Source organism: Cynara cardunculus (genome assembly GCF_001531365.2).
Source record: "Cynara cardunculus var. scolymus isolate 2C chromosome LG 17, CcrdV1, whole genome shotgun sequence".
NCBI classification, from domain to species: Eukaryota; Viridiplantae; Streptophyta; class Magnoliopsida; order Asterales; family Asteraceae; genus Cynara; species Cynara cardunculus.
The window spans coordinates 1,395,425-1,422,722 of record NC_037544.1 but is presented as its reverse complement, the minus strand read 5'-3'; the positions used below and the strand labels follow the sequence as shown (position 1 = coordinate 1,422,722).

The 27,298-nt window shown below is 36.4% G+C and overlaps 5 protein-coding genes and 1 pseudogene across 5 annotated transcripts; 2 read left to right on the top strand and 4 right to left on the bottom strand.

Moving 5' to 3' along the window:
- The first annotated feature begins 781 nt into the window (after positions 1-781).
- On the top strand, positions 782-4,682 carry LOC112501036 (putative anthocyanidin reductase). The gene is made up of 6 exons (XM_025104672.1): positions 782-962; positions 1,037-1,204; positions 1,296-1,513; positions 2,921-3,080; positions 3,166-3,376; positions 4,477-4,682. Exons 1-6 carry the CDS (start codon positions 818-820, stop codon positions 4,640-4,642), a joined length of 1,068 nt encoding a protein of 355 aa, XP_024960440.1. The 5' UTR covers positions 782-817; the 3' UTR covers positions 4,643-4,682.
- Positions 4,683-6,591: 1,909 nt separating this feature from the next.
- On the bottom strand, positions 6,592-8,371 carry LOC112501080. The gene is made up of 2 exons (XM_025104736.1): positions 7,611-8,371; positions 6,592-7,302 (listed from the first exon to the last, which is right to left on the bottom strand). Exons 1-2 carry the CDS (start codon positions 8,278-8,280, stop codon positions 6,671-6,673), a joined length of 1,302 nt encoding a protein of 433 aa, XP_024960504.1. The 5' UTR covers positions 8,281-8,371; the 3' UTR covers positions 6,592-6,670.
- A 5,058-nt stretch (positions 8,372-13,429) lies between these two features.
- LOC112500958 (histone H2A.6-like) lies at positions 13,430-14,252 on the top strand. Its single transcript, XM_025104581.1, has 2 exons — positions 13,430-13,701; positions 13,825-14,252. The coding sequence occupies exons 1-2, from the start codon at positions 13,513-13,515 to the stop codon at positions 14,035-14,037; spliced, it is 402 nt and encodes a 133-aa protein (XP_024960349.1). The 5' UTR covers positions 13,430-13,512; the 3' UTR covers positions 14,038-14,252.
- A 2,292-nt stretch (positions 14,253-16,544) lies between these two features.
- On the bottom strand, positions 16,545-18,562 carry LOC112500957 (annotated as a pseudogene).
- Positions 18,563-19,366: 804 nt separating this feature from the next.
- On the bottom strand, positions 19,367-19,973 carry LOC112500959 (probable histone H2A.3). The gene has a single exon (XM_025104582.1). It carries the CDS (start codon positions 19,931-19,933, stop codon positions 19,535-19,537), a length of 399 nt encoding a protein of 132 aa, XP_024960350.1. The 5' UTR covers positions 19,934-19,973; the 3' UTR covers positions 19,367-19,534.
- Positions 19,974-20,593: 620 nt separating this feature from the next.
- On the bottom strand, positions 20,594-21,085 carry LOC112500418 (probable transcription factor At1g61730). Its single transcript, XM_025103915.1, has one exon. The coding sequence runs from the start codon at positions 21,083-21,085 to the stop codon at positions 20,594-20,596; it is 492 nt and encodes a 163-aa protein (XP_024959683.1).
- Between the last annotated feature and the right edge of the window lie 6,213 nt (positions 21,086-27,298).

Genomic DNA, 27,298 nt, shown 5'->3' with positions numbered 1-27,298 from the left:
ACAAAAAAAAAACATTAAAGCTATTTGGCAATTGTTGAATGATTTTGTACAAAATGATTAATTTATCAAAATAATTAAAAAGACTCTCATGATATAATGTAAAATGAAATATAATTAGTTAGTAATTGTTTCCAAGTAAATTAGAACACTGAATGGTTAAGGAAAGTTCATGATACAAAGTCATTCAGGGTGTTTTATATCATTAAAAAACAGAATTTTTTTTTATCAAATAAGATTCACCTTTTAAAGATTCAAAAATTAACTCTGAAACTATTAAAATAATAATTCAATCAATCACAAAAAGTTTTCCAAATCCAACCACATGTTATAAAAATAAAATCACATTGTCCATATTTTAACAATAAAATATACAATAAATTAATCAAAAAACAAAAAAAAATATTAATTAATATAAAATATTGTTAAATACAAAAACGAATCAAATATAATTTGGCGCTATGTACAATAGTCGGCTATATTCGGCGACCACTATTCACAAAAACACAGCTTTAGCGGCGTAAATACCGGCCGGTCGGAGAAATCTCACCGGCAAAATACCAGCCGGTCGGAGATTCCTAGGTTTTATTTAAAAAAATCCAACAATTTACACTAATTTTAGAGCTGGAATTTGTGTTTAAAAGTTTTCCGATGGAAATCTGCACATGCCAAAGAGGTGGCAGTCACGTGAGTAGGGGATGGGACGACAAGTGTTATGAGATAAACGGAAAATTGGGTTTAAATCCATCCGACGGTTCGTAACCCCCCCGCCACATTACCCTCTTATTCCACCGGCCGCCGTCGATCGGCTTTATTAAGAATGGAGCAAAAAAAGACTGATCCTGGTGGTGGCGGTGGTGGTCGGACGTACTGTGTCACCGGAGCAACAGGTTACATAGGATCATGGCTTGTGAAATCCCTTCTCGAAAGAGGTTTTTCCGTCCATGCCGCCGTCCGGAACCCTGGTTCGTATCCATCTTTCCTACGATTCCGATTACTGTTTGATTAATAACCTTGGGGTTTTTTCTGAAATTATCAGCGAATTGTAATAATCTTTTGGCGTTATGGGGCGGCGGCGATCGATTACGGTTGTTTAGAGCTGATTTGAATGAAGAAGGAAGCTTCGATGATGCTGTTAATGGCTGCCATGGCGTCTTTCATGTTGCTGCTTCCATGGAAGTTATCGTTAAACCTACTGATAATCGAGGTTAGTTTAGTTTAATCGTACCTTTTTAAGTTAATTATCGAGTAATTAATGATTTTTTTGGTTTTGTTTTGGGGGGTTGATGATTTTCAAGATAATTATGTTCAATCTGATATTATCGATCCTTCGATCAGAGGAGCTTTGAACATTCTGAAATCGTGTTTGAGATCGAAATCTGTGAAACGAGTTGTTTTCACATCTTCGATTAGTACGATGACTGCTCGGAACGACCACGGAGAATGGCTGCCGGTGGTGCACGAATCTTGTCGGACGTCCGTTGATGTTATCTGGAACAGAAAATCAAGTGGTTGGGTAAATCGATAATTTTCTAGATACGATGTTTTATATATATTTATACGAGAAATCGACGATTACGAGGGTGGGGAAGGATCAAACGAGAACTGTACCGTTTTACGGGAAGATTTCAAATGAAAACCAATGGTGGACCCAAGATTTTAGTGAGCGGGTTCACATTCAAGGTGGATCAAATGCCGGCAAAGTTGTCCGATGTGTTTTTAACCGAATTCCACCGTTTCAAGTGACTTTTAAGTTTTTGGTTGACTTCGAGAGACTTTTTTGGTGTTTTGGTTGATTTGAAACCAATTTTTTTGGGTCTTTTTGTTGATTGGTTCTTGTATTTTTAATATCCTGAGCACCCTTCAAAGTTTAACGTGTACAACTTTAATACTCCAAAAATGATTCTACTTTAGGACCTTGCTTGGGGTTTAAGAGATCCGGCCATGGCGAGAACACCTGAATCAGACAACCGGCTCAAGGCACCCACACACTAGTTTATCCCGATACAGTATCATATGTGATGGTTGTTTGTTTTAGGTGTTCTTGCGTTCTTGTAAAATGGTATTGTTCTCATTTGAAACTCCACCTACGGGTAGTTAGGCAGTTGATAGATAAGATCGAAACGGATCAGAGACATGTTAAGAAGCTCTGATTCCGAAGGCAACTCAGAAGCTCTTATCGAAATGGACCACTGCCCTTTGGACTTTGCTTTATGGCGATCTAAAGGGCTGTTTGGTTGGTTTGTCAGTAATTCTTGTATGAATAAAGTTGTATGAGTGAATTAATCTGTTTGTATAGATTGAGATTTTTTTAAAGGTTTTTTTTATAGATAGATAAAGCATGTTTTTTATCTCGGATTACGTTTGAAAAAAAACTTGCTTTTCTGGAGAAAGCTCCTTTCTATAAGAGCATCTCCGACTCATCAAATTAAGAACTTACATAAAAATCTACAACGGTAGATCTTATAAGAACCTCATTTTTACGGGTCCCATCAAGATGTAAGTCTTATTAAGCTCATTAAGCTGCTAATAAATAGACCCTAAAAACATCTTCAACAAGTATGCTACATTTTCTCTCTCTTCCAAGTTCCTAATCTAGAGATTTCTTCTTTCTCTCACCTACTTTTTTCTATTTTAGAAGAGAGTTCACCGAAGCTTTTGAAGCAAGCTTTTCTCAGATCTCCAAATTTTCTAAAATGACATAATTGTTGGAGATGCTCTAAGGTGATAAAACCAACATTTGTGAGTGTGTACTCTGCACCTCCAGCATCACGTTATGAATGTCTTATCACCCGCTCCGTTCCTCTTAAATCACAATTACACCAAAATGATTGATAACACTAAAATCACCAACAGCGTGGCCGTATAACTGGCCGCTGTAAAAGCATTACATCTTCCTAATCCAAGATTACTCGTTATGCAGGTTTACGTGCTCTCCAAGCGTCTAACCGAAGACGCCGCATTTCAATTCGCAAACGAAAACGGTATCCGTCTTGTATCTATCATCACCACCACCGTTGCCGGCCCTTTCCTCACTTCGACCGTTCCCTTAAGCATTCGAGTTCTCCTCTCTCCGCTAACAGGTTTTCAGCATTTGTTCTTCATGGATCGATGATTCTACACGCTTCCTGCTCTAACATGTTGATTTTGAATTTTGACCGCACGTAGGCGACTCTGAACTGTTACCGATATTATCTTCTGTGAATTCAAGAATGGGCTCGGTTGCTTTGGTTCATACGGAAGACATATGCAATGCTCACATGTACCTTATGGAGCACGATCGAGCCGAAGGGCGATACATCTGCTGCACCAATAGCTGCACAATCTCTGAATTGGTTCATCATCTAGCAAAACTGTATCCTTCCCCTAATTTACAAAGGTGGGTATTGAAGATTTGATCTTTTTGTACATGGGGAAATTGTCTTAAATAGCCATTTTTACCTTCCCCACCCCCTTCCCAAATTCCGTTCATCGGACTTTTTCTACTCAATTGACCGAAATTACTGGAGATGACGGAAATAGCACTTTCACAACTTTTGCGACTTGTTCAAGTGTTACTTTATGAATATTATATTATATATATATATATATATATATATATATAAAGTAGATTTTGTAAGTTGCTAAAGTGCTACTTGCGAATTCTTGGCTATTAAAGTCAATTATGTAGAAAAGCGGATATAAATTGAGGGGGTGTTTGGTTAGATGTATTAAGCAGTAATCAATGAGAATAAAAGAAACTGTTTGGTTTTCTACAATATAACGGGCTCATTCCTCCGTAAGCTCAAAATTTTATTCCTAGATAAACACTTGGGGAACTGAAAATTCATTCCTATTTTCATTTCCTGTCATTTTCATTTCCATTCTCATTTTCATTCCTCATCATCAACCAGACCCTGAATTGAGAGGTTCGGAATGATTATTTTGGACAATTTTCCTTTGGATGGGTATTGAACATTTGATCTTTTTTTAGATGGGTATTCAAGATTTTTTTTTTATCAACCTGGATTTCCAACCCGCTATGCGAGCCGACTAATCCCAGGGCGACCACAAGCAGGTAGCCCGGAGTCACCGCATTTGAACCTCCGTGGCCACAAAGGGATTTTTGATTCTTCTTGGATTTGAACCTGGGACCTCCAGGCACTTTTGACCTTTGGAGCCAAGCTCAAACCAATCAGGCACCACCCTTGTGGTTTGGGTATTCAAGATTTGATCTTTTATGGTGTTTGGGATTGCTTACAAAAACAACTTATTGACTTATTTCGGTGTGGCACCAGTAATAAGCACTTTTGAGTAATTGGATAAACAACTTATACCGGTGCCGAACCAGTAATAAGGAGTTTTTGAAAGAAGTTAAATCATTCTAACTTATAATAAGTTGATAAGAACCTTTGTAGAAAAGCATAAGTTGTTTCAAATAAGCAATCCCAAACACCACCAGATGGGGTATTCAAGATTTGATCTGTTCCATTATTGCAGAGTTACAGAGGAAGAAGTGACATCAGTCCCTACTGAGATCAGTTCCAAGAAGCTGAAAGATTTGGGGTTCAGATACAAGTATGGATTGCTGGATGTAATACATCAAACACTTGAATCTTGCATGCAACATGGCTTTCTTCCTCCAACCAAAACACAGAGAAAGTGAGAGCTGGAGGACGTCCGTCAATTCATCTCATAACTCTTGACACATGTGACAGTTTTTTAGCCATGAAACTACAAAATTTAAGGCCCCTCAATCAAGATACTGAAGGGTCTGCATCAAAGAGTAAATGCCAACTGCCTTAGACAGCAAATCTTGAGTATTGTCTCTTCAACTGCTTTCATTCATTTAAAATGTGTCAATTTCATTCCATTGTAGTGGTATGGTTTTGCATGTACCATACAACATCTTAATGGGAAATTGTCCAAAATAGCTGATCAGGCCTCCCCTTCTCTTTATAGTACATTTTCAACAAATTGATTGAAATAGCCGGACGTTACGTTAGTAGCATTTACGTAATTGGTGTAATCCACTTTTTCCAGTGTTATATTCAGGAAAACACAAGTTGTTTAAGCACTACTTGCGTAATCTCGAGCTATCTTGGTCAGAATGTTGAAAAGGTGGCTATAAAGTGAAGCGGGGAGGCATAATTGGCTACTTTGGACAATTTTCCCGTTTAAACCATGCAATGATGTTTTAGCATTATGGAAACAGTCGTTCTACTCTTTGAGATGAAGGTCACGTCTGCATACATCTCACCGTTCTCCTAGACCCCTTTCTCGAAAATGGGATATACTGTGTTTGTTTAGTTTGATTTACTGATTGATATATGGGTTCAAGAGAATCTTGAAAAAAGGTCAATACAAAAGCTATTTCCTTTGGTGCTGTAGTTAGTTGTACCTTAAGCTTTGTTTGTTGTTTTCTTGTGGAAAAGAGATTGGATTCCTAACCTCATGCAACAATTCCTGAAAGGAAACAAAAGGGACAAGAACAAAATTTTACTGCACCAAGTTGCTTATTTTGTAACAGATATGTTTGTAATCTTGGACCACTTTCCCTCTTTTGGGTATTAAATTTTTATACGAATTTGACGAAATCCAAGATGACGTACGACTTTTATTTCATGGGCACTTACGTGGTAAGTGTTTACGGGTAAAATTTACACTATCATTTACTTAACGTGTAAGATTTTAGTCAACAAAAATCGCATCATATGCAACAGTTTACTGAGTAAGCACTAACCGTGGTAAGAGTTATCGCCCTCACTTATCGGGTAAGACTCTTGGTTCTTATCTTGTTCTTAATGGGTAAGATTCTTGGTTCTTGTCATACTCATCCGGTAAGTAATGTGACTTTGTAAGCGCTTATCGAGGTAAGCGTTTGATTAGGTCTTGTTGATCGCTTGTGTGTTTGTGTTAGAATTCTACGTCTGCTAGATATAAACCATTTCTTCTTAACATATTTTGGAACCTCTAATCTTAGTTCAGGGCTCTCTTGGTCTTGGAGGGTAATAATGGAATTTCACATATTCTCTTAGAGCCAAGGTCTATTTAGAGTTGTTTGGTTTGGTTGGTTTTTTCATTAAATCTTGTATGGATTAATCTGTCAGTAAAGACTATAGATTGAGAAGATTTTTTTTTAAAAGGATTTTTTCATGGATGAAAAGAGTGTGGTTTTTAACTGAGAGAGACATGTTTAAAAAAAAATAGTTCTTGTATGAGCTCCCCCTAGAAGCTTAATGAATAAGCCACTTTCATATCATTAACCCACTGCCAAACAGTTACGTATAGCTAGCCAAATATGTTGCGAGTCTCGTCAACTTATTAAGCTGCTAACAAAAAGCCGGTCTAGGGGTCTTGACACCTTGGGACAATCTTTGCCCGTCTAGCCCACTCTCAGAACAATTTTCGTCTCTTCTAGACTTCTAGCCATTGTTATAGGGAGCGTGTTATAGTCCCACATCGAATAGACTTGCTATTTCTTCTCGATATATGTTGGAACCTCCGTTTTCTACTGTGGGATTGTGGACAGAGTCATAAAAGATCCATAATCCAAAACTTTTTATGAATGCACTAATGTAGCTGAATTCATAAAGAAAAACATATGGAAACTAACCAAAATGATGCACAATTCTATCTAAAGAAACCCTTGGCAAGAGCTTAACCAATAAGACATCATCCAATATGTATTTCACTAAAGCTTGCAGATAACCACAAAGCAGGGAAGAAGAGCTTTGGGACTAAGCAAATAAAGATCTTCGATATTCAAATGAAGCCCGACTTTCCCGGCCAACGAATCAAAACCCGACTGCCCGGCAATCTCTTGAATGTTCTCTAACGGCCGGTGCACCCTCCCGGCTATCACTCTGCACACCATCAACGCTCTTCGTGTATCTGGACCGTCATCAGAGACTTCTATCGATTCAAAAGCTCGGGCACTAGTCGAAGTTGTGAAAACGCCAACACCGCCCTTGAGTTCCTTGGTTGTCGAGAACCCGTTTCTTATGATCCGACAAACACAGCATTTGTCGGAAATGCAGAGGCTAGAATCGCCATTGATGCCTAAAGAACAAGCGATTGTGGTTCCGTAAAACCTCAGGAGTTCGTTTCCGTCGGCTAGACATCGAGGGTGTTTCTTGGGAAGTTTGCTAGCTTTGGTTTTCACCAATTCTCTGTATTCTTCAAATCGGGCTAGTGTTTTTTGCATGTTGTGCACTTTTAAAACCTTCTCAATTCGAACTGAACTGTTCTCGGACTTTAACCAGCTCGATCGACAGATTATTTCGACGATCTTTCTTGATGAATCACCCTCCATAAGCTCAGTAACTACCAAAAAAGACAAAAATCTAGATTAAAGTTCCATACCTTTTTTTCAAGATTCATATATGAATAAACGCCACTATGAGGGCTAAATCAAGAAGTGCTAATTCAGCAACATAAAGATCGAATCTTGATGGATTAAATGAGGAATAGAAAATCACAGTAACTACCAAAAACACCAGAATCTGGATTAAAGTTCCATACTTTTTTCAAAATTCACATATGAATAAACACCATTATGGGGGTGAAATCAAGAAGTGTGAATTGAACAACATAAAGATTGAATCTTGATGGCTTAAAAGACAGAAAATTACCAGCATGCTTTGAGAGATGATGGGTTTCAAGATTTTCCCACTTTCCAAACTGTTTGCCACACTTATGGCACGTGACTGTACCAGCAGAAGACCCATAAGATTCTGTCTCCAATGAAACTCTAGGTTTTTGTGGCATTCCAATTCCATTCTTCCCTGTAAAATGACCAGAATTCGCAATTCCATTCCCATCTAACGAATTCGAAAGTGTTCTTCTTTGTTGATTCTTGAAATTATGCATTGTTGGATGCCCACCACCAGGACCAGGTGTACCAGGCATTAAAGTACCCACAAAAGTCGACCCATCACCGCCGCTGGCGGCGGCGCCACCGCCACCGCCACCGCCTCCGCTGCCATCATGAAACCCACCACCAAAACCAGTGATTTTAAGCTCACACCTTGAATCGCTGAGAATAACTTCATGGGTAATCGGGTTTAGAAACTCACTGCTTCCAATAGATCTAGGACTGCAACTCACTGGCTTCTCCGAGTGTCTTTTGCTTCCGCCATGGATGACATCCTTAAGGTTTGCTATGGACCTCGAACAACCCGACCGACCGGGCTTTCGGGTCAAGATTGTGGCTAAATGCTTCTTGGATTTCGGGTCGTGGACATCTGATGGCTCCGATTTACAGTGAAGTGACTTCTTCAAAGAGAACCAAACTGTTGGCATATCTTAAAAGCTTCTTGTTTGTTCTTCTTCTTCCCCTTTTTAAAAGTGAAACCCTTTTGAACCCATTTTCAAAAAGCTGCAAACTTTCACAAAATTTAAAGGGTTTTCGTTTGATTTTGAAGTGGAAGGAGAAGGTGTTCAGTGGCGTTAATAAATGACAAGCAATTCTGTTCAAAATGAAAAAATTAAAGATTTTCTGACAGCTATGAAATTAAAGAGAGAAAGACATTCACGAGTTATCTTTAAATTAAATGAATTCAATCAAATGAAATTTGGAGATTTGCTTTTTGGTCCATTAAGTTTGTCGATTTTAACGGGTATTGTTTCTAAACTTTAAAAGATTCGGATTTGGTCGTTTACGTTTGTCATTTTGTGACGGTTTTGGTTTCTTCTTCTAACGTTTGCTAGCTTTTTTCCGTTAAGTTTAATTAAATGAAGGGTATTTTAGTCATTTAAGAGAAATTAACCTATTTAACCGTATTAACCATCTTTTTTTTAAATATAGCCGACGCTTCTTTTTTTTTTTCAAAATGTCTGAAATCTCGTAAGTTTGACACAAGAAGCCATCTTTTGCTTGCGGTGGTGGATTTTTTTTGGCATATTCTGTGAAAAAATGAGATTACATTTTTAGAAGGTGAAACCGCGAGTTGTGGTGCCACAAGCCTAAACCGTAACTTGCGATGTTGCGGGTCAGATCTAAAACTGCAATTTAACTTTTGGTTTTTGAAAATCTATGTTTTTCTTGTCTAAGCGAATAGATGGAAAGAGACCAAGGGTTGTTTTTTACCTCTTAATAGCTCCATTAAAAGTCGGTATCTGAATCTTTTGTTTGGCAAAAAAAAAAAGTTTGCATCCTAATGGTCTTAGAACCTTCTAAATGATTTTGTATTTTGGGTCTCCCTTAACCATTCAGCGCTCTAATTCCATTGTAAATAGTTACCGAACAATTATATTTCATTTTGCATTATATCATGAGAGCCTCTTAATCATTCGGACTATTTAATCATTTTGCATCAAACAATTCAACAACTGTCAAACAAATATCTATATCATAACAACTAAGAAAAATGCTTGCAAAAAAAAGCCAAAAGCGCAAGTTGCGGTTTTAGATTTGGCCTGTTGCACAACAAGTTGTAGCATCGCAAGTTGCCGTTTTACCCTCGAAAACGTAAATTTCTTTTTTCACATTATATATCATAAAAAGTCTAACACCACAAGCAAAAGGTGGCTTTGCAGTGTCAGCCTTGTGGGTCAACGAACAAAAGTGGAAAATTAAAATGAAAATTGGTGGCTAATTTTTAAAAAGGCAAATTGCATGAAAAAGTAACGTACTTTAACTTGATTCATATTTTAGGTAACGTACTCTCAGAACTTTCATTTTGATATCTAAGATGTAAAGTTTTAAACATTTAAGTATCCGGTTGAAGCATTAACCGGTTAGATTAAGATATTTATATCAGCAAATAACACTGAGTTTGATACAATATCACTCGCCATATCAACATGTAACCGGTTGTTGCTTCAACCGGTTACTCAAGTACTTAAATATTTTAAAATTTTACATCTTAAGTATCGAAATGGAAGTTTTGAAAATACGTAACTCAAAATAAGAATTAAGTTAAGGTACGTTACTTTTTCATACAATTTGCCCTTTTAAAAAAGGTAACCCAAGATGACTATTTTGGTTAATTACTCTTCATTTAATCAAGTGGTGATGAACTCAAAAAAAAATATTTAAAATGACTAAAATAGCCTTTATTTAATTAAAATTAATGAAAAAAGTTAACGGCCGTTAAAAAAGGATCAAAACCATTATGCAATGACAAATGTGAGGGACTAAATCCGTGTTTTTAAAGTTTAGAAATGATATACGTTAAAATTGACAAAGTTTAAGGACCAAAAGTGAAGTTTACTCCTGATTTGAAATTTAAAGAAGATACAATAACTAGAATTCTAAATTTAACATTGATTCGATTTGTTCCTGTGATTTAATCCCATACGCAATTTCTTCATTTAATAATCCAAGCATTGATTTCTTTAGCCATTTATGTTTTTATTGTTATAAATTATATATTTGTAATTATAAATAAATGCTAAAATAATATATATTGATACTGATAGAAATCAAGAACAGATGAATAATCAAAATCTGGTTAATTTAAGAAAACATAAACTAACAAAATCAACTGTTAAAATACGATAAGGATTCGGAGTGAATGATACTAAAATCTAAAGAGTTGTTTGGTTGTTTTTCTATTAAATTCTATATGAATAAAGTTGTATGTGTGGATTAATTTAGAGCAAATTGTATGAAAAAATAACGTACTTTAACTTGATTCTTTATTTTGGGTAATATACTTTCAAAACTTTTATTTTGGTATCTAAGATGTAAAGTTTTAAACATTTAAGTATCCGGGTAACCGTGTTGAAGTATTAACCAGTTACCATGCTGATGTGGCTAGTGATGTGGTATCTAACTCAGTATTATTTGCTGACATGGATATCTTAATTTAACCGGTTAATGCTTCAACTGGTTATCTGGATACTTAAATGTTTAAAAAATTTTACATTTTAGATACCAAGACGGAAGTTTTGAAAATACGTTACTTTTTCATGCAATTTACCCATTAATTTATTTGTATATGTTGGGAAGATTTTTATTTGGGAGAATTTTTTTTTTATAGATGGAAGTGACGTGTTTTTTAATTGGCGGAGACATGTTTGGAATCAACTTGACTTTCTACATAAAACTCCCCCAAGAAGCTTATTGAATAAGTTACTTTGATATTATTAAGCTACTACCAAACATCTATGTATAACTGATCGGATAAACTATAAGTCTTGTTAGCCTCATTAAGTTGGTAACAAACAGACTCTAAGAAACAGATAATAAACTTTGTCTAATACAATATTATCTATTCATGTTTTGTCAGTGAAAATCTAAATTATCGTATTTTTTTGCGTCGGAAAAACTTTAATTTCTAAGCACTGAACATGGTAATTGAACTCGTCGTCAACTAGATGCCAAGAAGGTACTGGTTCCAGGTTCCCAACAATGAAAAAGCACGACGCATTTTTCGAATCTAACAAATGTATAAAGCAGTGTCGTTTTATAGCTGAAAATATGTTACGTGTGTAAAAGTATTATTATTCTGTAAAAAGAAAAACACTTTAAGATGAAATATATGTCTTTTTTTATTTAAACTCGTTTGCATTGTGGAATACTATGTATTCTTTGGTGTTTGGATCAGTTACGGGTATCTCGGTCTCGTGGACATACACGATACAGGGTTATGTTATAAGTATGCATGCATTTCCTGTAAAATGGTTTTATGTGTATACCGCTAATTATTAAGTTATCGAAATCGTGCATACACCTCCTGTCTTGGCCAAAAAAAAACGACGTATGAACCACAAGGGTGGTGCCTGATTGGTTTGAGTTTGACTCCAAATGTCAAAAATATCAGGAGGTCGCATGTCAAATTCAAGGAGAAATAAAAATTCTCTTGTGGCCACGGAGATTCAAATGCGGTGACTCTGGGCTATATGCAAAGCAGGTGGTCGCCCTGAGATTAGTCAGCTCGCATAACGGGCTGAATATCCAAGTTAATAAAAAAAACAATGTGTGTATTTTAAATTCTCGTTTCACTTTAAACAATTATTGGGTCATTTAACTCTCAAATCTGCATTAAATGTCACATATTTATAACTTTGTATTTAAACGTTCGTTTCACTTTAAACGATTATAAAAGCTTATCGAACAAAAAAATCTATTGCTGACTTCATATTGTTGTTTGACCTTCTATATTGTAAAGATTCCATCCAGGGGCAGATTGAAAAGGTATATGGGTTGGGGGCAAATGCCCCCCAACAAATCCATGAGTTGCACGTTTAAAAAAGAGTACCAAGTTTTTTTTTTTAATACCAAAGTTACAAATGTGCCCCAACATATAGAAAAAGCCCCCAACACCCGTTGCTCCCCCACTTGACTATCGTTTGTAATGTAAATGTTGTTTGATTTAAGTTAATTATTATTTTATTTTATATTAAACCCAGACAGATAATTCTTTTGGATCCGTTACTACTCCCATATCCCGTGAACCTCGCCTCCAAGATTCCGAGTCCCCATCCACAGTAAACCTTTCATAGATTTGTTACCTTGTCATCTTTATCCTGTACTGCTCAGCCCATATAAACTTTCTCATGGAAGGAATTTTAGTGAAGCAGGGCCATTCATTACCAAAGGATTTTCAACCAATTGTTGAGGTCTCTTCCAGCCTCCTCCCGCACCATCACTGTTATGAAGTTCATATGGTTGTCAAAAAATTGATGAGATGTTGGCGCACGATGCCATCACATTCAAGATGTGCCAGTTGCAGTAGAGACCCAAAAGAAAAGTTCTTGTTTTCCCGAGCAAGGAGACCGACGTTGGAGTTTTGGTGTTGGTTTCCGTTGTAAGATGAGAGGGATGAAGAATCAAGATTCACAGTGAATGAATAACTTGGCGAGAATTTTGTTTTAAATGAATTATTCACATTCTAATTTTTGGGATAGAATGACGTTTGACTAGAGAAGGGTGAGGGGGAATAAACAGGGGAGGGAAAAGGGGCTTGTTAGACAAGAGGGAAGGGGCCGAAAATGGGCGAAGGCCAAAAACGAGGGAGATCAGCAAGAATTCTTGGTCTCGGCTTTCAAGTTGGCAGGAGGGAAAGGACACAAAGGAGCACCGTGGGTGCAGTAAAACGTTTTTAATAACAACAGGTAACTCGACTAAAATATCTCTGAGTTTAAAGAAAATTTCAGAAATGGTTAGGGTAAGAGATCTAATCCATAACAAAAGTGAAACTATAAATACCGATCCCTGAAAAAAATAAATTAAAGGGACTTGATGTGTAATTTTCATATAACAAGGGACGATATTTGTAATTCACTCAAGTATGGAAAAGATATATTTGCTCCGATTGGGCCGGCCCATTTGTAACCCGAGAGCGTCAGACGGTTAAGAAGTGAATCCAATGGATAATTCCGGTAGGACCGCCAGATCTAATTCAATCTATGGCTATTAATCAAGATCCGTGTGCTTCAATCTTATTGGTCGGAATCATAACAATCTACCCACTATATAAACAAACGGAGCCCTTTTCCTCCCATGATAAAGTAGCATTCCGATCGGTGTTTCCATCTTCAACCTGAGTAAATCTACAATTTTCCGTCGCCAAATCTCTCTAAACAATGGCCGGACGAGGGAAAACCCTAGGATCTGGAGCGGCAAAGAAGGCTACTTCAAGAAGCAGCAAAGCCGGCCTTCAATTTCCCGTTGGTCGTATCGCTCGTTTTCTTAAAGCCGGTAAGTATGCCGAGCGTGTGGGTGCCGGAGCTCCTGTCTATCTCGCTGCCGTCCTTGAATACCTCGCCGCTGAGGTAATTTTCTTGATCTGTTTTGTTTGAGATGTTTTTTTTTTTGATTCAATCGTGATGTAATTTTTTAGGGTTTCGTTTTTTTTTTTTTGTTGAAATTATAATCGTGGAATTGATTTTTATCAGGTCCTTGAATTGGCTGGCAACGCAGCAAGGGACAACAAGAAAACTAGAATCGTTCCGAGACATATCCAATTAGCGGTGAGGAATGATGAAGAATTGAGCAAGCTTCTTGGCGACGTCACCATTGCTAATGGTGGTGTTATGCCCAACATTCACAACCTTTTGCTCCCGAAGAAGGTTGGTGGTTCTTCAAAGCCGTCCGCTGACGAAGATTAGGGATACGAGATGGACGGGGATTGCGAATCGTATTGAACTACATTCTGTTTGTGTCTGTTAGGGTTTCAAATTACGGTCTTTTTTGGTTCAATTTGTGTTTGTAGGAGTTGTATTAGAGATAGGGTTCCAAACTTCCAATCAACTAATGTGTATATCTGTCATTTTAGTGCGACATTCTAAGCTTCTTCATAATGAATATCAGTTCTATTACTACATTTCTTATATTCTTCTCGTTCATATGTGTTTACTGGATTCTTATCCGTTGCAATGCCTGTACATTCATTTATGAATCTTTATCCTTCTTGATATAGATGTTTTTTCTTTATTTGTTTTGGATTTTGAAGATTTGCAGGCAAGACTTCAGCTTTAGGAGGCAGTTTGCAATAATCCTCTTTGTTGGTAAGCTGGGTTAATTAGGGTTGACATTGGTTTATATGTTACCTGTTCATTGTTAGTGATGTATTTGAACCCCATTTTGGTTATCTTGCTTTGTTATGAAAGTTTAATCCATTAGATGTTTCTGCCTAATTCCATTTAATGATCCCTTTTAATGATATGTTGGGTTATGGTGTTTGATGTTAGTTTTTATGTTTGTTCATAGCCGTTGATGCATTTGAATCCCTGTTTGTTTATGTTGTCGTGGGTCAGTTTGAAGTCTTTACTTGAGTTTGATATGCATATGTTATGAGCTTATAAGAACTCTCCACATTGGTAGTTTTTACAAACCACATCCCTTTTTCTTATAAAAAGCTTGCATTAGAGAGGCTCTGAACAACAAAGGGTTGCTGACGATGATAATGACACAACTGCTGAGTCTGAGTGAGTAAGCATCTCAATCATCACTAAGAGCCGTTTACTAAATGCTTACTGGAGTCATTTACCTTACTTGATAAACATAGCAAGAGCCAAGAGACTTACCCGGTAAGTGCAATGGTAAGGGTGGAGAGTTTTACCGGATAAGTGTGGGTCACGAGTTTTACCCAATAAATAAGTTATAGCGTCGACTCTTACTGGTAAGCGGCCTGACAAAATTACTTGTAGCGATCAACACAGTACCAGCAATCAAGCTTGCCATAAAATGGAATCGTTCTGTGCCCTAAGTTGATGGGAATTTGAAAATCGTAGAAGTTCGAATTTGAAGTCCTTACATGAGCTTGATATGCATGTGTATATGGACTTATTGCTTGTTACTTTTACCTTTCATGATTCTGAACTTTGATCATTGATTTGATACTCTCAATTGTTTTTGTATGTTTATTCGAATTCAATCTAAAACATAGTTAAATTGTTACAAATCAACTGACATATTTTTATGCAAATACTATGTATCTAACATTAGGTTCCTATTTGGGTTTACAGATATAAAATTTACTATCTAGCATATTGTAACGGTGAGTTCGTTGTTTGAATTTGTTCCGTATGTAGGGGTATCTGTTGTAGTGTTTTTGTAAAAAAAATCCGGAAACTTAGGTGGGGGCAGTTCATAATCGCTCTCAAACATTAGAATCACAGAATACATGGTTGGCCTATCTTCTGGACGTGGTTGAACACACAACGACCGTATCACTTCTGACGAACAGATTGATTCATCTACAGATGCTGCAACCATTTCCATGGATCTGCCTTCTGTATGGAGTCCCATGCCTATCCAGAAAGAAAGAAAGATAAACCAGTAAGACGCCATAAGCTAGCTTATTGAAAATCCCCCTTTTGGTTAGCCATAAGAGCTACCCTTTTGAAAAGCTACACTTTTGGTTTTTCAAAGAGCTTATCAGCCAACAACTAGCTTATGAACTAGTTTGCCTAACATAGCCTAAGCATAAGAGTGCATGAAGATAGGCAACTTAATTGAAACAAAACTAACATGTCCGAGAAGGTTGTGGCTGTGTTCTTTGTGGACAAATCCTATGTTTTTCTTTCCGCCCACAATCTCCAGCATTAGGACACCGAAGCTAAATACATCTGATTTTATTGAAAAGATGCCTTCTACTGCATACTCTGGTGCCATATGGCCATTGCAGCAAATTTGTTGTTTAATTCAAGAAACTTTACTAAATAAACACAAGTAAATTGGTCAAGTGATAGGTACAATGAATCTCACTATGTTCCAAGTCACTTCCAACCACTGTGTTTGCCTCTATCTGATTTCCTCCAAAGCTTCTGGCCAACCCAAAATCTGATATCTTCGGGATCATATCGTGGTCAAGCAAAATGTTGCTGACTTTGAGATCTCGATGGATGATCCTGAGTCTTGAATCTTGATGAAGATAAACAAGTCCCCTAGCAAACGCCTCTCAAGTATTAGGGCACGTCAGTACATGACCAGAGGGTCATTGGCTCAGCAGTATTTGGATTGTCGGTAGAGCACGACCTCTTTGGAGGTCCAGCCGTCAAGGGTTCAATCTCACCAAAGGCGACAACCGTAAGTTACTTTTGCCATATATAAATATTAGAGTAAACTACAGTTTTCATCCCTGTGGGTTGTTGAAAATTTCCTATGACGGTTTGTGTCTAGTCCATGTGTGACTCCAAAATTAGCTAGTCATTCTAGCAAACTGTCAAGTCATCCACTCATTTGCTACCTTGTAAACGGGTCCAAAACCACCTTCGCCGAGCTTATTGTTGTCTGAAAAATTGTTGGTAGTTTTACGTAGTGTAGAGAAGTCGATCAGTGGTAGTTCTACATCATCCTTCGAGTTCTCGTTGCCAGGGGATTATCTCCATAATCTCCCTCTACTGTCCCTGAGAAAGAGCAAATGTCAACGACAACCGAACTATATAATCTGCTTCCCAAATCAAATTCAAAGATCGAAACAAGACCAAAAATAGAACTACCTTCTTGCTTCGCCTTCCACTTCTTAATTCGATAAAATAGGCACACAGAAAGTAGTATAACCAATAATACCGATATTATAGGGACGATAATCGCTACTCGTTTTTTTTACACTCGAGCTTTTACCATTTGCTGCAATGGCAGTATTGCCTATTAAGCAGATAAAATCAAATTCTTAGTGAGAACAAACCAAATGACTCAGAGATGTGCCTTGGTTCAGCACAAGAATGTATAGAAACCTGTCGAAACGCGATGGATTTAAAAAACACTTGTCGGAAGTCATTTAGCTAACGATTTACCTAATTCCGATGCTGGCATTCTTATATAAAGATCCTGTCCGTTTACTGGAAGTGTTTGGATATCGATCAGGTTACCGAACCAAAGCAAGCAACCACTTCCGGTTCCTGTTATATTCTGAGTAGTATAAGCAGTACAAATGCAGTTCTTCTTGCAAACCATCTCGCAGTTGTCAAGATTCATGCTTTGGTTAAACCATGACTCCTGTGTGTCCGGCAACTTTAGGTTCGAATACTTCCTAAAACTCTCCCGCGGTCCACAATCCAAAGGAGTCGAACGCTGACACCCTTGAGACCAAACCGCCGCATTCCACTGGTCCGGTGATGTCGGCTCGAACCCTTCCAAACACCCACAAGGCGGCTAAGTTGGTGATATTACAGCTCCCGAATGAGCCACAAAGCCCATAGCTGTTACAGTTTTCGGTGGATGGAGTCGAATACCCTAACCATTCTTGCCTGCTCTCCTTCCATATCATCCTTTCTAACCTACCAGTAGGATGCATGACTAACCTTGACACTTCCGAACTATTAACATCATCAAAATGGTAATACATTTCTCTTTGATTAAGAACAAACCCAAATTTGTAAACCGGATTTGGCCTCATTTCAGGCAAACCGCTGAACCTAAGTCCGTTCCATGGACCTGCCCGGAAAATTATTTTGGAGCCATACCGGACGATCATCTGCGGGTACCCTTTAGTATCAATCCATAGAGTATAGTCCCCAGGAGAAGGATCATTTTCACTCTTCCATGACGTCAAGTACCTTTCGAGCCCTGTAACCAAATCTTTTCCGAGCTTCATTCTGGCAACAAACGTATCCGTTGGAATATCAAAACTTTGCCAAATAGAATTCTCCGGGTTACCATTTTCCTCCCGGATGACAAAGTTACCGGTATCTAAAAGCTGAGCCACTGGTTTTCTCATTGACGGAAGTGACGAATTAGACGAGGACCAGATGACGTTGCCGGTGGTGTTACGGAGCACCAGGATTCCGTGGATAGTAAGAGACAGCTCGCCGGAGTTATCGGAGAGTGGTGAGTTCCGGTTGGCCACCCACATAACCGTTTGGGTTCTGGAAGTGGGAGGTATTCTCTTGTACCAGATACCAACGTACCATTTTGTAGAATTTTCGGGGTTAAAGAAACCAAGCTCGAAGGTTTGTTGAGCTGAAATAATGGCTTCCTCATTTCTAATGGTTTGGTTTGCAGAGATGGTATCTGCTGCGGTGGTACAAGTGATCAATGCACAGAGTACAACCATTAAAAACCAAAAATCGGTAACTTCTTCTTCCGCCATTGATGTCGTCATCATCTACCACTGTTTGCCATGAAATTGCGTCTTTATTTACATCTATTTAGCCTATGACGTACGTAATAATTTTGAGAGTAAATTACCTTTTTAGTCCTTTTTGTTTGTTGAAAATTATGATTTTCAACCTTATGGTTTGTAATTTATCGTTATCATTGTTATTATGATTTAAATTTTATTGTTGTTTTCGTGGTTTACAATTTATTGTTATTTTAGTTCTTCAAACTTAAAAACAAGAGAGTTCAGGGACGAAAATAGTAAAAATTTACTAATTATAAAGACAAAAACTTCAATTTTCAAACTATAGGGACAAAAGATGAAAATGTTGATAAACAACAGGAACTTGAAACGTAATTTACACTTTATAGAATCGCGACCTCGTTCGAAAAGACCGACTTTTTGCAACGAATTCGACCATTCGTAGTATTTCGTTGTCACCTTCATTAAATAACATTTATTAAATATTTAAGAGAGGAAAATTTATATTTATGTTATATTATAAATTAACATTTGATAAAGGTTTTTAAAAATTGTTTTTATAAAATTCAAAATTCACTTAGAAGTTGTCTCTTAATGAAATTATTAAGAGGAAAACAAACAATCTTGAAAATAGATAATAAAATGAGACTTGAATCAGGATTAAGATCGAGTTTTCACCTCTTACCATGTAAGAACGAAGACAATAACCAAGAGTGTTACTCCGTAAATGAAACCAACAACTTTTACCACAGTTAGCATTTATCAGGTAAATTATTACATGTGATGCTAAATTAAAATAATATATCATAAATAAATGATAATGTTGAATTTTACCGTAAATGTATACTATGTACGTGTATATAATATTTTACTAGTCAACACAACGACAACTACAAAACACCCAATAAAACGACATCATTTTGTGGCCTAAATTAGCGCATAATAAGAACACATTAATTAGAATCAGCAAATCGCAAAAGTTCAAATGTCGCAAAATCTTCCATTCACAATCGATGCCAATTACAATCTAACAGACAAATCCACAACTATAATCCCTTTTAGGGCTTGAATTCAAAACCCTAATCATCACCTTTAGAAGAAGCAACAGGAGATTTCTTAGGAAGCAGATGAGCATGAATATTAGGCATCACTCCGCCATTAGCAATCGTCACTGCTCCAAGCAATCTGCTCAGTTCTTCATCGTTCCTCACGGCCAATTGTATATGACGCGGCACAACTCGAGTCTTCTTGTTGTCTCTGGCAGCATTTCCAGCTAACTCCAATACCTCCGCCGCAAGGTACTCCATCACGGCAGCCAGATACACCGGCGCACCGCCTCCGATCCGTTCAGAGTACTTTCCAGATCTGAGGAAACGAGCGATTCGACCGACGGGAAACTGGAGTCCCGCCTTGCTGCTTCGCGATGTTGACTTCTTGGTTACGGCAGCAGAACCGATGGATTTTCCTCTTCCCGCCATTGTTCCGACTTCCGATTTGTAAATGAAATGAAACAGGAGATCTCTGTGGGGTTTGTTTCAGTCTGCGACTGTTTTTGGTACTTTTATAGGATCGTGTGGTGGTGAAAAGAAACCAATAAGAACAGATGACGCGGATCGAGAATACGAGCCGTTGATTTCAATCTTTTATAACGGACGGCAGATATCATCACTGATTATAAAATCCCTTTTTGTCTTTACCATTTTATTCTTTATTATATTTAAAATAAAATATTATTTAAGATAAATTCTTTGAGTAAATTACATTTCTGGTCCCTGTAATTTACATGAAATCACATAATACGTCCGTAACTTGTTACGAAGATAACCAACCCCAACCCAATTAAAACGTTCATAAAAAATCAATTCTAGACTTCATATAATCGATTCTTTTTTTCTTTTGAAGTATATATAATATTTATATACGGTAAATGCAACAAATAAATTCACACACCCTCCTCACGTTTAGTGAAAATTAAACCCCTAATCTTTTAGGAAGCCAATGATTACGATACCGCTAGACAAAATGCCCTATAGTCAAAGATCAATTCTTTTTTTTATTCTATTCTTCAAAATTTCATTTTCAAAACTAAGCATATTTTCGTGTTCTACCAAAGAATCTAAAAAAGATGGAAGAAATCATTAGAAACCCACACTTGGATCATGATCATCACCACCTTCATTCCCCCAAATCTTCATCCACAATTCGAATTCCTTCCGATCACCATCCTCGATCGGATCACTCTCTTTCGTAAACTTCGTCTTCACCTGTTCGAGTTTCGTTTTCCATACGTCTTTGTTTCCGATATGGAAAATTAGCCATGGGTAGAGGAAGTTTTTCATGGCGGTCGGATTGTCAAACGGGAATACACCTTTCTTGGAGTGATAATCAAGAATACTCTCCAACACTTCAATGTCGTCAAGATCAACATCTTGTCCAATCTCTTTCCGTTTGCTGGTGGTGGCATGTTCAACGTCAGCAGTGGTGGTGGTGGTGGAGGGTGGATCTCTGTTTGGGCGTTTGTTTGCCAGACAGGCGGCGGCGGCGGCGGCGTTCTTCCGCTTGGTGGATGATTTTCCGGCGGCGGGAGTGGGAGGTTTTGGGTCAGGTGGGGAGTGAAGTGGGTCCGCCATGGGAGATCAAATTGGCGATTAGCGACTGTTCAGAAAGAATCTGTGGGGAAGATGATGGAGGGAAATTGTTGAGAAAGCGTTGATTGAATTATGACCGACTGATTCAGCTCTTGAATGTTTGTTTTATGATTAAGAGGCACTTCTTAACCTATTATATTTGAATGTGACAAAATCGATACCAACCTTTTCTCATTAAACCATTTCTTTTATACTTAAAAATTTCTTTTATACTTAAAATTTCACAGCAAAACACAGTGAATGTGGTTTTTCTTTTGTGAAGATTCAGAATTTTTTTTACTTTCACAATATTTTGTGAAGTTTCAAGTGTAAATAAGTGGTCTCATAGATCTTACATAAACAACTTAATTTCACGTGAACCCAACCTTGAATGACAAATATATATATACACTGTGATATCTGTTATAATATACAATTTTTTTCATCTAAGACTAAACTCTAGAATTTTGGTTAGCATATATTTCTTTGTGTTTGTTTTACACATATTTGTTTTGTAACCTGAATCTTTTTAATAAAAGTTACATGTACAAAGTTTCTTATTGTGAACCGCATATAAGTGAAATGAACATATTGTAAAACAAATATATGTTCATCAATACATTAAATGTAGCCTTAAATGAAAATAATAATATGAAACAATATATATATATATATATATATATATATATGATTGTTTAGGTCAAAATAATGTTTATTATTATGCAATTCAGCTTGTGGGTTTGAATTACAAAATCTTGGTTTAAACCACATCACACCATATCTGTTTGTGGGTTTGTAGAAAATAGAATAAATAAACGTACACACTCTCCTCATCTTTGGTGAAGTTTGAACATTTGACTTTATAGAACAAAAAACTCGTATACTGTCGGGCCAAAGACCCTTTAATAATTTATAGAAAAGTTATGTGGGTTAATTTGTAGTTTTGACTCTAAACCGTAGAAAACACCCTTAGTTTTGATATTGTTTCCAAATATTGTTGTCATTTGGAAAAATCAAAAATCAAAAATTCTTTTTATTACAAAATGTGGTCAAGTTTTATATAAATGGAAATTAGAATTCAATCAAGCTCCGTTTCACCAATTTCGCTCCCTCTCCACATGTAATTTAGTGAAACTCACCATCGTCAATTTGATCTCTCATGGTGTAACGAGTTAACTCAGTCATCTTCTACATTCTCCTTCGGCCCGAAAACCTTTCACACATAATGCCAACAATTAGTATATGTCACTTAAAAGATAAAGATAAACGTTTAAAATCATCAAGATCTTTATCTTAAAAACGGTCTCTCATGATCAAATCAGTAATTTGTATAATAAGAAAATCTCCACGTTTGAATCAATCATAATTGAAAAGAAACACTAATGAAATATGCCGGAACAAATCCCATCTAAAGCATAATTATGGGTTTGTTTTGGATTAAAAGTGATCAAACGTACAAATTCTTTGTTACGCTTCTTATATTTTTCACATTTAACTCCTATTCTCGCTGTTCAATAAAGGTGAAAGAATTCATGTTGGATTTCCAGAAATCGTTACGAACCCCCACTCTGGTCACGATCATCACCTCCATCATTCCCCCAAATCTTCAATCGGATCACTCGCTTTTGTGAACTTCATGGCGGCCGGATTTTCAAACGGGAATACACTTTTTCTGGAGTGATAATTAAGAAGACCCTCCAACACTTCAATGTCTTCAACATCAACATCTTGTCCGATCTCCTTTCGTTTGCTGGTGGCAGTATCTTCAACGTCAGCTGTGGTGGTAGTGGAGGGTGTATCTATGTTATGGCGTTTGTTAGCCGGAGAACCAGCGGCGGTGGTGATCTTCCGCTTGTTGGGTGATTTTCCGGCGGCGGGAGTGGAAGGTTTTGCCTTTTGGGTCAGGTGGGGGTGTAGAGGGCGGGGAGTGAAGTGGGTCCGCCATGGGAGATCAAACCGGCGATCAGCGACTGTTTTCAGTTATTTTAGAAAGTATCTGTCGGGAAGATGATGATTGGTTGAATTATGAGTGATGGTTAGTATTTATTTACCTAATTGCTTATCCGTTAATCGCTTATTAATAGGAGTCAACACTGTGATTTATTTTGATGCGTAAGATTTTAGTATATTAAAACATATCGAATGCAACAATTTAGTGGGTAAGCGCTTACCCGGGTAAGAGTCGGCATCCTCATTTACCGGGTAAGACTCTCCATCATTTTCCTCGCTCTTAACCGGTAAAATTCTTGACCATTCTCATGTTCATCCAATGAAGAAATTTATCCGGTTAGTATTTACCAAGTAAGTGTTTAATAAACGGCCCCTTAGTAAGTTGTTACGATGGTCAAGATGAAAATTTGAATTTGTGATAAAAATAAAATATTTTAATTGTTTAATGTCAAAATAATCAAAAAACGGATTAAAAATATTCATAGTTCGTTTATCAAGTATTTAATGGGTGTCACTTATTTTATCGTAGGATGATCACAATGATCGAGAATCTTACACGGTAAGGGTGTATTTTAGTACACCGAACATAGATCACTATTCCGCGTTTAACATTACTTTTATATCGAACAAACAAAAACATAGTGGAACAGACGTACGGAAACAAAGTGGAACGAACCAATGTTTTACCAATACACCGTCAAATAAACTTAATTCTCTTCTAAAATATCAAATACGGCTTTCTCTTTACATTTTATCTATTCTTTAATTGTATCGAAGAAAATTTTCTAATGATATATTTTGTTATAAAAAATATTTATTTCATTATAATTTAATAAATTACATAGATTAATCAAGATATAAACAACTCTTTAGAGGTAAATTGGTCATGTCTTACCAAACAAGAGCCAATAATTTTATTTTGTAGGTGAGAGAGAATGCTTTTATCTGGTAAGTGTTTATCAGGTAAAAGATGATTACAGATAATTTATTTTGACGACAGAAAATGTTATCCGAGAAGATAAACAAGAGTGATAACATTTGCTGATAAGCGTTTATCCGGTAAGATTTAATATACTAAAATTTCAAATGATTGCAAAAGTTGATTTTCATTTTCTAATTATCGATTGATCTAAATATTCGGACCTGGTTGAACATTTTAAAGATTTACGATAACGTTTATTATTGAGATGAATATAGACTTAGAGAAGCGATCAAATGCAGAACATCCATATTTGTGCAAATCATGCAAACCATTCTCATCCGTCTATCTCATTGTTTAATCTTATGAATTTTTTTTCATGAAATTGTTTCATATAATACTTTTTTGATAAATTTGTTTCATATATGATGATGAAATTGTTTCATATTATACTTATGAAATTGTTAATAAAACCGTTTCATGTATTTCTCTAAAATTAATATAATGAAAATGATAAATTCATGATTAACACCCCCCACAATAGAAATGAACAAAATAAAAAATTATGATTGATTGATTGAGGTTTGTACGGTTTGTACGAATAACGAGGTTTGCAAAGTATAAAACCTCCTCTACAATACAGACAATTACAAATGATATGGAGTAGGCGTCGCACGTGAACTTCAATGACTACAAGGGTTTTCAGTTTTGGTAGAAATTTCATTAAAATCATATTCAACTGATTCTCTAAATTGTTGATTTTAGAAATTCTTGTTACAACAGATTATTCAAAACTTTCTTCAAAATGGAGAACCAAAGTTCAAAATCTCTGAAAAAATTGGATTCAGCTCTAACAGATTCTTTATTTTGAAGATTATATTATTAATTATATTATTAAAATAATTCATGCTTTTAATTAAAATTTATATTATGGGTTCCAAAATTCAAAGAAAGATGATGAGACGGTGGCCGGAGGTCCTTCTGAACCTAGCCACTCCGCCTTCCCCGATCAATGTCAACACCTATCTCCGGCCACCACAGACGGCGGATGGAGAATTCCAGTTCAAATGAAAGATTATTGAGTAGGGTTTTGTTATCCACAACAAAGATCGATTCTCTTCTTATTCAATTCTGTAGAAACTTCATTTACAAAACTAAACCATACCTTCGCCTTCTACCGAAGAATTCAAGAAATCATTACGAACCCACGCTTGGATCATGTTCATCACCACCTTCCTCAATCGCCCAAATCTGCTTCCATATTTCGAATTCCTTGCGTTCTCCATCCTCCATCGGAACACTCTCTTTCGTAAACTTCGTCCTCACGTGTTCCAGTTTCATTCTCCATCCAGCTTCGTTTCCGATAGACATAATCAGCCATGGCATGATGAAGGTTTTCATGGCGGTCGGATTTTCAAACGGGAATACACCATTCGCGGAGCGAAATTCAAGAATTCCCTCCAACACATCAATGTCGTCAAGCTCGACATTTTCTACGATCWCCTTCCCTTTGCTGGTGGCGGCATCTTCAATGTCAGCGGTGTTGGTGGTGGAGGGTGAACCTCTGTTAGGGCGTTTGTTTGTCGGAGAAGCAGCGGCGGTGGTGTCCTTCCGCTTGTTGGGTGATTCTGCGGCGGCAGGAGTGGGAGGTTTTGGGTCAGGTGGGGAGTGAAATGGGTCCGCCATGGGAGATCAAATTGGGGATTGTTGCAGAGAGAATGTGTGTGGAGAAGATGATGGAGGGAAATGGTTGAGAAAGTGGTTGATTGAAGTATGAATGACAAACTCGGGCTTTTGAAAGTTGTTGGGGTTAAGGGGCACTTCGTAACCGATTTTATTTGAATTTGAATGTGTGACAAATACAACCGATATATATATATAACTAATACAACCTTCGTCTAATCAGTTGTATTGATTGTACAAATGAAAACACATCTTTATATATATATATATATATATATACGTGTATGTATTATATAGTGGACGTTTTATTTACAAACTATATATAAGGAAACAATAAAGATATTTCTGAAAATTTACCATGATCCATTAATTAGATGGACGATTAAGATTGATTTATATATATATATATATATATATATATATATACACACACACGTATGTATTATATAGTGGACGTTTTATTTACAAACTATATATAATGAAACAATAAAGATATTTATGAAAATTTATCATGATCCAATAATTAGATGGACGATTAAGATTGGTTTATATATATATATATATATATATACACGTATGTATTATATAGTGGACGTTTTATTTACAAACTATATATAAGGAAACAATAAAGATATTTATGAAAATTTATCATGATCCATTAATTAGATGGACGATTAAGATTGGTTTATATGGTTTGTTCGAATTGGATGAATTGCAAATGAAACGTTCTCATATTATACACACACACAAATATATATATATATATATATATATATATATGGGTTCCGGTGAGAACGAGAGTTTAGGTGAAAAACATATATATTTTTCTAATTTTGAATATGTTATTTCTCTACTTATAATTTATTTTTCATCATTAACTATTTTTTAATACAACTAATCCACACTTCTTAAATCTTATGTATATTATATTCAATTAACTTTCTCAATTTACGTATATGTGTTCACATTAACTCAACATATGTATGAGTGAGTTTTATAGAGATGGAGAATAGTTGAAAATGTGTGTATATAAAAGGGTACGTGATAGTGTAATTAATAAAACTATATATTAATAGAAACTCAACAATCATATAAATCTAAAAAATAAAAGAATATTGAGTTTACTGGGTTGAGTTGGATTCAAATAATAGTAACCTAATACATATGGGTTGAAAATTTTACAACTCGATTAGACAGCAGGTTACTTTGGGTTGAATTATTTCGCGTTATGTTGGGTTAGGTTGATCAGGTTGGTCGGATTTTGGAGCATCCCTAGTTAATGCTATAAACACGTCATAGAAACTCCAATTTTTTGCTGAGATAATTCAGTAACGATGAAAATCACCAGCAAAGGTTCGGGATCAAAGCTCACAGAAAATCCAAGAGCGAGTATACATTAGTTCAATTGTATACAAGAAAATAGAGTGAATTACGCTGGTTGTCCTTGTGGATCTGATTCCTAAAACAAACTATATATTTCAATTTGATAACAATCAAGGTCTTCGGAGTTAACATCATCGGTTAGCAATCGTTAGGAGGGACGAATCAGTATTCGGACAAACTACAACGACCAAAAGTGTAATTCACATTGTTTTAAAAAAATATTCCTGATTAATAAAAAATATATTTTCATTTTTATATCATTTTAATTGTAGCAGCTTATT

Bases quoted from the DNA above. Each gene is read 5' to 3' on its own strand.
- LOC112501036 (XM_025104672.1), top strand. From the start codon at position 818: ATGGAGCAAAAAAAGACTGATCCTGGTGGTGGCGGTGGTGGTCGGACG. The intron at 1,514-2,920 runs GTAAATCGATAA...CTCGTTATGCAG, and splicing joins ACAGAAAATCAAGTGGTTGG to GTTTACGTGCTCTCCAAGCG. The intron at 3,377-4,476 runs GTGGGTATTGAA...CCATTATTGCAG, and splicing joins CCTTCCCCTAATTTACAAAG to AGTTACAGAGGAAGAAGTGA.
- LOC112500958 (XM_025104581.1), top strand. From the start codon at position 13,513: ATGGCCGGACGAGGGAAAACCCTAGGATCTGGAGCGGCAAAGAAGGCT. The intron at 13,702-13,824 runs GTAATTTTCTTG...GATTTTTATCAG, and splicing joins TTGAATACCTCGCCGCTGAG to GTCCTTGAATTGGCTGGCAA.
- LOC112500418 (XM_025103915.1), bottom strand. From the start codon at position 21,085: ATGGCGGACCCACTTCACTCCCCACCTGACCCAAAACCTCCCACTCCC.
- LOC112501080 (XM_025104736.1), bottom strand. From the start codon at position 8,280: ATGCCAACAGTTTGGTTCTCTTTGAAGAAGTCACTTCACTGTAAATCG. The intron at 7,303-7,610 runs GTAATTTTCTGT...CTTTTTTGGTAG, and splicing joins TCATCTCTCAAAGCATGCTG to TTACTGAGCTTATGGAGGGT.
- LOC112500959 (XM_025104582.1), bottom strand. From the start codon at position 19,933: ATGGCGGGAAGAGGAAAATCCATCGGTTCTGCTGCCGTAACCAAGAAG.